Source organism: Furipterus horrens, unplaced genomic scaffold (assembly GCF_987537825.1).
Source record: "Furipterus horrens unplaced genomic scaffold, mFurHor1.1.pri manual_scaffold_4, whole genome shotgun sequence".
Lineage (NCBI taxonomy): Eukaryota > Metazoa > Chordata > Mammalia > Chiroptera > Furipteridae > Furipterus > Furipterus horrens.
In genome coordinates this window covers 94,919,758-94,932,635 of record NW_028327174.1, presented here as the reverse complement: position 1 = coordinate 94,932,635, position 12,878 = coordinate 94,919,758, and the positions used below count along the sequence as shown (strand labels likewise).

Genomic DNA, 12,878 nt, shown 5'->3' with positions numbered 1-12,878 from the left:
CCTGGCCAGCCTGGGCCAAGGGCTGGCATGGAGTGGGTCCCTGACCCAACTGTGCTATGACTGAAGTTACAGCCAGAGGCAGAGCGCTCCATAAGGTGCCTGCTTTATTGGGAACCCCACGCAAAGGCATACAGCCTCCCACCCTGGGACCTGGTGGAGCCCATGACAGGACCAGCAGGAGGGGGCTCCAGCCTGGCTGCCGTCAGAGCCGGTCCTCCTTCCCGCAGGCCCAGGCCAGCTTCCTACTTCATGATGAGCCATGACCTCTCCCTGCCACCCCCACCCACCCTGAGTGCAGCTTAGTCCCTGGGAATCTGCGGATTCTCCTGGGGGCAGGACTGGGCTGACCCTGCCCGAGGGTGCACTCCTGGAGTCCCACAGCAGGGAGTGACCACAGAGGCCCCCAACATACTCAGTCACCCTCCACCGTTTCCTGGGCTAGGACGAGGCAATAGAGCCTGTGCCTGTAAGGAGCAGCGCCTAAGTGTAGAGGCTGGAGCCCCAGGGAGACCGAGCGTCTATGTGGTCTCGCAGTGCCATCTAGTGGTGTACAGGCGCGTAGCCGGGCAGTTCCTAGACACGTGTGGCTTTCCTGATCCATCGCCCGAACGGAGCGCGGAGCCCGGTGGACCGCTCCCCAAGGGAAGTGGCAGGGGCTCTGGAAAATTCAGCCGTCTGCTGCTGGGCAGATGGTACCTTGACTGGACAAACTGTGCGGGACCCAACCACGTGCAAGGCAACACAAGAGGCAGTTTGTAAGCCCTGAGAGGTCACTGTTACCCTTCTTGTTTTTCAGAGAGGTTAAGTCATATGCCCAAGCTCTTGCAGCTAGAAAGTGGCAGAAATAGGATTTGAGCCCATGATCTATCTTTTACTTAAGTTTTCCTTAGTAAATGGCTTTCTTACAACTAGTGGAACAACAGAAAGCTATACAAGGAAACGGTGTGCTCTGCCTCCACCTGCGCCTCCCCAGGAAGCCTTAGCGTGTGCCCTCCACGGCACTCTCCCTGCTGTGCCAAGATATGTGTCTAGTCAGGGGATGTTTTGCTCATTTTTTAAATCGTTTTTGCTAAGTAATATCACACAGTTTTCTTTACTCTGCAACCTGCTTTTCTTAATAGTGTACCACTTCTCAGGTGATTACAACCGAGTAAAACGAGGGGTCAGTTTCACCCCTCAAGCCTTCTCCTAGGTGCCCAGAACTTCCCTGGGACTCTTGGAAATGCCCCCAAGCCAGGCAGCAGCTGTGGCTGCAATGCAGCGCCCGGCCAGCTGTCCCCGCCAGCCCCATGCAACCTCTTGTACTTCCTCCCAGGCCCTGCCCTACGTGGCCCTGCTGATAGTGATGCTGTTCTTCATCTATGCCGTGATTGGAATGCAGGTAGGACGGGCTCCCCGATGCTCGGCTCCTCAGTCTCCTACTTTCCCAGCCCCATGGTCCCTGATGCCCTCCTCCCTTTCACTTCCCTGCTGCTCCTGACTATCTCTCTCCCCCCTCTTTCACCTTCTGAGCCCAAAAAGGTCATAGGAATTGGAACTTACCCCGAAATGGCACCCCATAGGTAGCAGGGTGAATGGCCAAGAGCGGAATACACATAGAACTTCTCTCACCATTTTCCCAGGCCTGGTTCTGCTCTCAGAAAAGGACCCCTAAATTATGCAGTGGCCTCAAGAGATATAGGCTCCTCTCAGGGAACAGCAAGAAGGGTATGTCAGACAGCACCCCTCCCTTTGTCCAGGTCTGATAGGCCTGAGAACAATCCCCAATCCAGTCATTCAGGAGGGAGAGAGGCAATCCCTCCCCATCAAACACACAGCAGTTTCCAGTGCCCCCCTCCCCGCCATAGGTCCCCACTGCACCTTCTCCTACCCCAAACCCAGAGTTCTCCAGCCTCTCCTCTGGATTCCCGCAGAACGCCCCAGACAAGTGCTGCACACTAGCCAGGAACTTTTCCTTGGCAGCTCCTTCAGTAAGATTCTCCTGCTTGCTTGTTGCAGAAAGACCCCAAGGCTCATAGGCCCAGACTGTTTGAGATTAAAAGCACTACCTTGCCATTGATCAAGGGAAGGGTGGCAGTTTCTAAGATAAGCATCACTTTGAAAGTCAGGGAGGGGGACGAGGAGGCCTCTGATTTCAAGGATGCACTAAATTTGCCCGAGCTGCACATGGCTTACTGCACATTACTCCACAATCTGAAAACTAAATTTGGAAGTGAGTGCTTGCGCATATGGAGCTGAAATGGCAAAGAAAAGAAGGCCATAAGAATGAATCCTGACGATCTAATGGTGACAACAGTTAAGAACAATACAGTATTGTAAGAGTTGAAGTTACTGAAAGTAGATGTAAGTGTTCTCACACCAAAAACTACCTAACTGTGTGAGGTGATAGATGTTAATTATTTTGACCTTGGTAAGATCCTACAGTGCGTACATACGATTATATTTGTTAACTGTTCCTCGCTGAAGTTTTTTTTAATAAAGGAAATATTCTTAAGAATGTACAGTGCCCCGCCAAAGACCACTGAGTCCTCTGTCGCCGCAGAGGAGCAGAGAACCCCTGCTGTGAGCCTCAGCTCCCACTGGGCCACAGGGACCTCTCCTGAGGGCCATGGTGCTTTGCTCCTTCCACTTGTCATATGTGGGGATTGTGACAGACAGCGGGTGGCTGCCCCCTTGAGGGCCTGCAAGGTTGCATCAGGGAACTCTGCTCAGTTTATAAGCCAGCCTGTCCCAGGGACAGCAATGACCCCTGAAGAGACCATGGAACAATGGATGGGTTCATGAACCTCTTTCCTCTCCCCCTTTAGGTGTTTGGGAAAATTGCCCTGAATGATACCACAGAGATCAACCGCAATAACAACTTTCAGACCTTCCCCCAAGCGGTGCTGCTCCTCTTCAGGTGGGTCTCTGAAGACAGGTGCACACAGACACCCCTGCACAGTGCACCCTGCAGTCTGTGTGTATAACAAGGGGAACCTCTCCAGGAGAGTGGGCAGGGAGAGGACTGGAGCTGGATATCCTCCCCAGGAAGCCGGTTGTTTCGTTGTTATGTATAACTTCCCGTCAAGTAGCCTCAGACATGCACAGCTGCTATGACCACCTGGAAACAAAAGTCAATACTGAGCTCACCCTGGTTTGGAAACTGAATGGGCTCAAAGCCAAGCCTGCAACACACTTGTTCTGTGATCTGGAGTAAGACAGCTAACTTCTCTGAGCTTCAGCTTCCTCATAAAACAAGTACAGGTGCCAAAGTTGGTGACACCTGCTGTGCTGGGTGGTTATGTCCCCATGTGCTTGGTTCCCCCTCAGTGAAGCCAGCCGGGGCCTTGGGTATAGCTGGGGTGACAGGGCTCCTCATGGCTGCCCATGAGGCTGTGAGTCCATGCAGCATGCAGCCTGCTCCTCCTTCCTGCTCTGGCCCCTGACGAGCCCTGGTCTGCCCCTTGGTTCTTATCACTTTCCTGGATCCCACCTAGTCCAGGGCTGGGAGATGAGAACTATTTATCTTACACTGGACCAGATGACTTCTAATATCATTCTAGCTCATGTGTCCCACACGCTTTGACACTGGGGAAGGCTGCGAGCCCTTATCATCACCTGGGCTTCCTCTCCAGAAGATCCAGGGATTCTATCAGAGAGCCCGATTCTGTTTTATAGAATCCTTTCTTCACACCCAGGCCCAAGCATTGTTATTGCTCAAATGTATTACATCAAAATGTCAGGGTCTTTATATATCAGTCTAATATCACCACCTCCCTCAGACTGAGGGCTATGAGAACAGAAGGGCCACTGTCAGCTGCAATTTAACAACTCTTAGGCTGTGCCACGTTTAAACAGAGGAATTAGGGCCAGATAGCAAAGCAAGCATGTAAATCTATCTCCCCTCTTTTTCTAAAGCGCTTGATAAATCCATAACAGTACTAGGAAGGAAAAAAAAAACATGAAGGGGTGCTATTGGTGAACCAGAAATATTGAAGAATTCCTAAGTGGAAGAAAGCAGATGGGATTCAACTAACACAGAAAAACAGAAATGGAATATGTACATTCTAAGCCACTAGAGGAAAAAATGGACAACGCAAACTACAGCAACTCAGCAAAAGAATGGAAAGGCAAAAGAGGGAGGGAAGGAAGGAAGATGAAAAGGAAGGAGGGAAGAAAATGAGAACATAAAATAAGATGGCAGTAATAAGAACAAAGATTAATTAATAATCATGAAAATTAAATTTCTCTCTTAAAAGATAGATATTCTAATATCAGCTTTAAGAAATCTCACTCTAACCTGTTTATAATAGGTAGAATAAAATAAAATGACCTAAAAAAATAAAAATAAGGGAATAGAAAAAGAATACCAGACAATGCTTACCAAAAACATAGGTGTAGTAATAGCAATATCAGAAGAAATAAAATTACAGGTGAAGGCATTAAACGAGACAAAGAGGGATATTCAATATTGACAAAAGGTATAATCTACCAAGAATATATAATAATCATAAAACTACGTGCATGTAACAATGTATTTGGAAATCCATCAATCAGACACTGAGAGAACCATAAGGAGAAAATGACTCCATACACATTGGGAGACTTCCATGCAGCACATAGAAAATGAAAGACCAAACAGAACATCTAAATAATGCAATTAACAAACTTAATCAAATACATTTGTACTCAATAAATAGAAAAAAAAACCCCACTGTCTTTTTAAGCATCCAGAAATATTTTTTTAATTAGCCAAGATTTAAGTCACACACAAAAATTCAATAAATTCTAGAACTTCTCTGACTTCAATACAGCAAAAATTTAAAGTAACCATAAAATTAGTAATCTCTCTAAAATTTATTCACTTAATTGTTTTGAGTCAATGTTATAAATAACTTAGAGCTGAAGCTACAAACTTCTTAGAAATGAAAGTAAGAGAACAATATCTTAAATTTATGAGCTGCACCAATCAATACAAAAAAATTTAGAGCCAAATTAATTTTTTTAAGTTTACAATAATTAAGCTAATAGATGGAAAAAGAATAGCAAAATTACCCCAAGGTATGAAGAAATGCATTTATTAAAATAAAAGCAGAAATTAATAAAATATTTTAAAAATATATAAATAAAGTCTAAACCCGATTCTTTGAAAAGAGCAATAAAATAGACAAACTTTCATCAAATCCAGATTTTGGGGGGGAATATTTCAAAAGTTTATTTGAGCCAAACTGATGACACATGCCAGGGAGCAACATCTCAAATGCTCCCAAGAATAACAGTTTTCCAACTTCTTTTATTCATTTGAAATTAAGCAGGAAATTTAGGGAGGATTATATAGAGATGGGAAAAAGCAGGGCTGGAGTTTGGTTACAGGATAGTTAAGATTATGTACTTTCTTTTTTATTAATTTTATTTTTCAGTTACAGTTGACATTCAATATTATTTTATATGAGTTTTAGGTATACAGCATTATGGTTAGACAGTCAAATCATATAGTTTACAAAGTGGTCCCCCCAATGTTTCAAGTACTCACCTGTATTACACTATTATTGACTGTGTTCCCCATGTTGTACTTGGCATCATCATGACTATTTTGTAACTACCAGTTCATACTTCTTACCACCTTCACCTTTTTGACCCAGCCGCCAACACTCCTATCCTCTGGAAACCATCAGTTTGTTTTCTGTATCTATAAGTCTGATTCTGTTTTGTTTGATTACATTAGATTCACATATAAGTGAAATCATATGGTATTTGTCTTTCTCTGTCTGACTTATTTTACTTAGCATAATAGGTCCATCCATGCTGTTGCAAAAGGTAAGGTTTCACTCTTTTTATGGCTGAATAATATTCCATCATATATATACTACATCTTTATCTGATCATCTATTGATGGGCACTTGGGTTGCTTCCAAATCTCGGCTATTGTAAATGATGCTGCAGTGAACAAAGGGGTGCATTTATCTCTTCAAATTAATGTTTTGGGTATCCTTAGGCATATATCCAGAAGTGCAATCACTGGGTCATAAGGTAGTTTCATTTTTCATCTTTTGAGGACCCTCTATATAGCTTTCCACAGTGGCTGCACCAATCAATCTGCATTCCCACAAAAAGTGAACTTCCCTTTTTCCCACATCCTTGCCAACACATATTGTTTGTTGGTTTATTAATGAAAGCCATTCTGACAGGTATAAGGTGTTATTTCATTGTGGTTTTAATTTGCATTTCTCTAATGATTAGTGACAATGAGAATCTTTTCACATGTGTACTGGCCATCTATATGTCCTCTTTGGAGAAGTGTCTGTATTCAGGTTCTCTGCCCATTTGTTTATTTGGATTGTTTGAATTTTTGGTGCTCAGTTTTCTGAGTTTGTGTAGATTTTAGATATTCACCCCTTATAGGATGTATAATTAGAGAATATCTTCTTTTGTTTAGTACATTATCTTTTCATTTTGTTTAGGTTTTCTCTGCTGTGCAAAAATTGTAGTTTGATGTAGTCCCATTTAATTTTTTCTCTTGTTTCTCTTGCCCAAAGATATATTTCAGGAAAAATATTGCTAAGAAAAATGTCAGAGATTTTATGGCCTATGTTCTCTTCTAGGAGTTTATGGTTTCAAGTCTTACATGGTGTAAGAAGGTGGTCTGGATTCAATTTTTGCATATATCTATCCAATTTTCCCAACACCATTTATGAAATAGACTATCTTTATCCCATTGTATGTTCTTGCCTCCTTTGTCACATATTAATTCACCATGAAAGCATGGGTTTATTTCTGGACTCTCTATTCTATTCCATTGATCCATATGTCTGTTTTTATACCAGTCCTATGCTGCTTTGATTACTATGGCCTCGTAGTATAGTTTAATATCAGATAGTATGATACCTCCAACTTTGTTTTACTTTCTCAAGATTGCTGTGGCTATTCAGGGTCTTTTGTGGTTTTATATAAATTTTTGGAATATTTGTTGTAGTTTAGTTCTGTGAAATATGCCATTGGTTCCTTGATAGGAATTGCATTGACTCTATAGATTGCTTTTGGTAGTATAGACATTTTAATGACGTGGATTCTTTCTATCCATGAGCATGGTATATGCTTTCATTTATTTATACCTTCTTCAATGTTTTTATTCAGTGTTATATAATTTTCCAAGTATGGGTCTTTTACATCCTTGAGTAAATTGATTCTTAAGTATTTTATTTTATTTTTTGATGCAGTTGTAAATGGAATTGTTTTCTTAGTTTCCTCTTCTGGTAATTTATTATTGGTGTATAAAAAGGCAACCAATTTCTGAATGTTTATTTTGTACCCTGCTACTTAGCTGAATTTATCAATTCCAGTAGTTTTTGGTGAACTCTTCAGGGTTTTCTTTATATTGTATCATGTCATCTGCAAATGACAGTTTAACTCCTTCCTTTCCAATTTGGATGCCTCTGATTTCTTCCTCTAATGTGATTGCTGTGACTAGGAATTCCAGTACTATGTTGAATATGAGAGATGAAAGCAGGCATCCCTATATTTTTCCTGATTGTAAGGAAAATGATTTTAGTTTTTCCCTATTGAGTATGGTGTTAGCTGTAGATTTCTCATATATGGCCTTCATTATGTTGAGGTAGGTTTCCTCTATTCCCACTTTGCTGAAATTTTGTATCATAAATAGGTGTTGGATGTTGTCAAATGCTTTTTTGCATCTATTGATATGATCATATGATTTTTACTCTTTCATTTTGTTTACTATATCATGTTAATTGATTTGTGGATATTCAACCAATCTTGCATCCCAGGAATAAATCGCACTTGATCATGCTGTATATTCTTTTGAATGTATTGTTGAATTTAGTTTGCTAATATTTTGTAGAGGATTTTTGCATCTATGTTTATCAAAGATATTGGCCTATAATTTTCTTTCTTTGTAATGTGTTCTTCCTGGTTTTAGAATAAGGAAAAGGCTGGCCTTGTAAAATGAGCTTGGGAGTGTTACCTCCTTGAATTTTTTTGAATTGTTTGAGAAGGATAGGTGCCAATTTTATTTTTTATTTTTTGAATGTTTGGTAAAACCATCGTGTCTATGACTTTATTTTGCTGCAAATTTTTTAATTACTAGTTTGATTTAATTGGTTGTAATTGCTCTGTTTAGATTTTTTTCTCGATTCAGTCTTGGAAGATTGTTTGTTTCTAGAAATTTATCTGTTTCTTCCAGTCTGTCCAATTGTTGGCATATGATTGTTCATAATATCGTCTTATAATTATTTTTATTTCTGTTGTGTGTTGATATTTGTCTCTCATTTCTGATTGTATTTATTTGGGTCCTCTTTTTTTTCCTGGTGAGCCTCATTAAAGGTTTATCACTCTTGTTTATGTTTTCAAAGAAACTTTGCTTGGTTTCATTGAAACATTGCTTGGTTTTATTGCTTTAAAAAAAAAATGCTCTACTGCTCTACTCCATTTATTTCCACTCTGATCCATATCATTTCCTTCCTTCTACTCAGTTTGGGCTTTGCTTGTTGTTCTTTTTCTAGTTTTTTTAGGTGTAGGGTTTTATTATTTATTTGAGATTTTTCTTGTTTAGGTAGGCCTGTATGCCTATGAATTTTCCTCTTGTGACTGCTTTCACAGTGTCCCACAGATTTTGGGTATTGTCTATTCATTTTCATTTGGTTCAAGGTATCTTTTGATTTCTTCTTAATCTCATTGAAAAATCATTAATTGTTTAGTAAACCGTGATTTAGTCTTCATGTGTTTGTGTGGTTTTCAGGGATTTTTTTTTTTTTTTGTAATTGACTTCTAGTTTCATACCATTGTGCTCAGAGAAGATGCCTGATATAATTTCAATCTTCTTAAATTTATTGAGACTTGTTTTGTGTCCTAACATGTGGTCTATCCTGGAAAATGTCCCATGTAACTTGTAAACAATGTATATCCTGCTGTTCTGGGATGAAATGCTCTAAATATATCAGTTATATCTATCTGGTCTAATATGTCATTTTAGACTGCTGTTTCCTTGTTGATTTTTCTCTATGAATGAATTATTCATTGATGTCCATGGGGTGTTAAAGTCCCCTACTATAACTGTATTACTGTCAATATCTCCATTTATGTCCATCAATATCTGCTTTATATATTTAGGTGCTCCTATATTGGGTGCATAAATGTTTACAAGGGTTATGTCATCTTGCTGGATTGATCCCTTTATAATTATGCAATGTCCTCCTTTGTTTCCTATTGCAGTCTGTGTATTAAAGTCTATTTTGTCTGACGTAAGTACTGTTACCCCAGTTTTTCTTCATTTCCATTTGCATGAAATATATTTTTCCATTTCCTTTACTTTCAGCCTGTGTGTGTCTTTCTATCTGAAATGGATTCTTTTTGAAAGAATAGATATGAGTCTTATTTTCTTATCTATTCAGCTACCCAGTGTCTTTTGATTAAAGCATTTAATCGATTTTTATTTAAAGTAGTTATTGATAGGTATGTAGTTGCCATTTTATTATTTACATTTATGCCACCCCCCCTTTTTTTCTTAAAGATGTCTCTTTAACATTTCTTGTAATACTGGTTTGCTGGTGATGACCTCCTTCAGCTTTTTCTTGTCTAATTCCTTCAAATTTAGATGATAGCCTTGCTGGGTAAAGTAGTCATGGTTGTAGGTTCTTACTTTTCACCACTTTGATTATTTCATACCATTCCCTTCTGGCCTGAAAAGTTTCTGTTAGGACATCAGCAGAAAGTCTTATGGAAGCTTCCTTGTAGGTCACTGTTTGTCTCTTGCTGCTTTTATGATTCTTTTTGGCTTTAACTTTTTTTTATTTTCATTATGATGTGTCTTGGTGTGGGCCTCTTTGGGTTCACCTTGTTTGGGACTCTTTGCACTTCCTGAACTTGTGTGTGTTTTTTTCCTTATCAGGTTAGGGAAGTTTTCTTCAAAAAGGTTCTCAATCCCTTGCTGTCTCCGTTTTCCTTCTAATACCCCAACGACACAGATGTTGTTATACTTGATGTTGTCCCAGAGGTCCCTTAAACCAGGGGTCCCCAACCTCTGGGCCACAGATTGGTACCAGCCTGGGCCTGTTAGGAACCAGGCCTCACAGCAGGAGGTTAGCTTTAATGTAATGTGCTTGAATCATCCAAAAATAATTTCTACATCCCCAGTCCATGGAAAAATTGTCTTCCACGAAACCAGTCTCTGGTGCCAAAAAGGTTGGGGACTGCTGCCTTAAACTATCCTTATTTTTTATTCTTTTTTTTCTTTTTGCTGCTCTGATTGGTTGTTTTCTACTATCTTATCTTCCAAACCACTGATTGGATCCTCTGCTTTATTTAATCTGCTACTTATTTCTTCTAGAATATTCTTCTTTTCAGGTATTGTAGTCTTCATTTCAGACTGGTTCTTTTCCATGGTTTCTATGTGCTTTTTTATGTCATTGAAATTCTCACTAAGTTTTTTGAGCACTCTTATAACTACTGTTTTGATCTCTGCATCTAGTAGTTTGCTTGCCTCCATTTCACTTAGGTTTTTTCTTTTTTCTTTTTTTTCTGGATATATCTTTTGTTCTTTCATTTGGGACATATTCCTTTGTCTCCTCATTTTGGCTGCCTCTCTATGTTTGTTCTATGGATTAGGTAGATCTACTATGTCTCTCAGTCTTGATGTGTTGGCCTTGTGTAACTGGTGTCTTTGGGGGCCCAGTGGAACAGTCGTCTTCATTCCCTAAGCCAGATGCTACCGGAGCATTTCTTGTGTGGGTTCTTTGTGCCCTCCTGTTCTGGTTGAGCGTTGATAGTTATTATCATGTAAATGGGTGGGGTTGACCCCCCAGGCTGGCTCGGTATGCAGATTGGCCATGATCAGAGTGTATAAGCTGCTATATGGGGGCTGACCCCATGGAGTAGAATTTTCTCCAGGCGGGGTCTGGTGCCTTCTGAGACCTCCCTTTCAGTATGCTGCTTATAGGAGCTGATCAGGTCATGTTCTGTTGTGATCTGAAGCCAGTCACTAGGTGTGTTCATTCTGGGGCTTCTTGGGAGGTACTCCAGTACAGGTCAGTGTCAGATACTACCTGTGACCTGCTTTGGGCTCCCTGATAAAAGCTACAGAGAAATCCATGGTGGGTAGCTCCCTGTGCTGGGCCTGGGTACATGTGGGAGGGGCCAAGCTACGTACTAAGACAGGCTGCACCCACTACCGGGTCTGGGGGAGGTCAGCAAAAAAAACTGAAGGAACCCTGAAACCCACCATCACCTACTGGCTGGCTGCCTGTTAGACTCAGTGAGTGAAAAAGCCTCTGGTGGTATGCAAATTGTGTGAGGCAGGTTCGCAGTGAGTCACCAGGTAAGGGCAAATGGTGTTCACCAGGTTAATACAGACTCAAACTTGGCACCAGTGCTGGGTCTGGGGCCACTCAGCAAAAATTTCAGGGTACACCAAGGCCAGCTGCACCAGCCTGGGGCCTGTGGAACTTGGCACTAGGGTGGGGGCTCAGGGAGTCATTATGAAGCTAGCAAATTCATCAGGCTACAGCAGATTAAGATTTTGCTGTATGGAGGGAGGGCTTAATATAGGAAAGGTGGTGCCTGTAGGCATGTGGGAAGACAGCCCTTGCCTTAACCACACAACTCAGTTTTTCCCTGTTTTTCCCTGCCCTCAGCACTTGCCTGCAATCCTCAACAGTTTTTTAAGAAAGTCTGAATGCAGACCCAGGCTGGCTGCTGCTGGCAGAGCTTACATTGGTGAGCAAGTTTGGTAGAGCAGGGCCTCTGGGAGTAATCAAGGTGAGACTAGTGTAGCTCACCAGGCAAATGCCCTAAAGAGGGAGTGCTTGACCCAGGAAAGATGACATCATGGGAGGTGCAGGAGAGGGACTGAACACAAGGACATTGGTGGCTGTCTCTCCAACCCTTTCTCTGAAGCCTCACTGCTCTTTCTCTCTCTTTATATCTCTGGCATCCTTGAGCCACCATCCCCCTGCAAGAGCTCAGGGTGAGAGCCTGCAAGTGAAAGTTTGTGTGCAGACCCTTTAAGAGGACTCCTTGGTTTCTGGAAGCCTTAGATATCACCTGAGTGGATGTAACCCCTGCTGATTTTTATAGCCAGATGTTATGTGGGCTCCTCCTCTTCACACTGGTGCTCCAAACTGACAAGCCTGACATGAGGTTGAGATCCCTTGCTTTTAAGGGAGGATATTGCCACTGAGATGTGCCTCTAGATTCTCAACCAACACATGTGGGAGTGAGGCCAGACCCTTTCATATCTCTGCTTTTCCTGTCTGCCTTCGTTTGGCTTCTGTATATTATTAGTGGTAAGACTTCTGTTCAGTTCGTCTTCAGATGGTTATTCAGGCTGATTGTTCTGTAATTTAGTTGTAATTTTGATGTGGTACTGGGAGGAGGTGAATGCAGCTTCTATCTGTTTTGCCATGATGGACTGAAAATTATTATGTGCTTTTTTTAAGGGTGGTTATAGCTTATTTCAAAAGTGTGTTAACTTAGATGCACAGAAATAATGGACAGGGCTTGCTTAAGGCAAAGATAAACCTTTTACTAAAATACACACACACACATGCCTGCAGTGTAACTACTCACCAAGACCTGCCCCATTAAGAATTTATGATCAGATAACCCTGTGAGGTTACTTTTCATAGAACTTCCCCTTATTTTGTCCACAGATTCCCCCTTTTGATCATAAATCAATACACAGGATGCATTGATAGTCAGCCTTTTAATTGAATAGTGTGGTCTCACAACACTAGGAAGACTCATTCCTAGGAAATCTCAGTACCAACCTCATCTTGTTGACTATTGGAGATGGGACAATACTGCAACCATGGGCTCTGAATTGAGGTCAAATGTTTTCCCAAAAGGGAAGGGCAGGTAAATGGAAGGTGGTCAGTTCTTATGGCCTT

General features: G+C 41.4%; 1 protein-coding gene across 5 annotated transcripts in view; it reads left to right on the top strand.

The window, feature by feature from the left end:
• The window catches only part of CACNA1C (calcium voltage-gated channel subunit alpha1 C), a 713,310-nt gene that overhangs the window by 663,977 nt on the left and 36,455 nt on the right, over positions 1 to 12,878 (top strand). For all 5 annotated transcript variants that reach the window (XM_090273794.1, XM_090273795.1, XM_090273796.1 and 2 more), the window contains 2 exons: positions 1,316 to 1,381; positions 2,808 to 2,899. In XM_090273794.1, the coding sequence (XP_090129920.1) occupies positions 1,316 to 1,381; positions 2,808 to 2,899 (158 nt within the window). The remainder of the gene's footprint in view (positions 1 to 1,315; positions 1,382 to 2,807; positions 2,900 to 12,878) is intronic.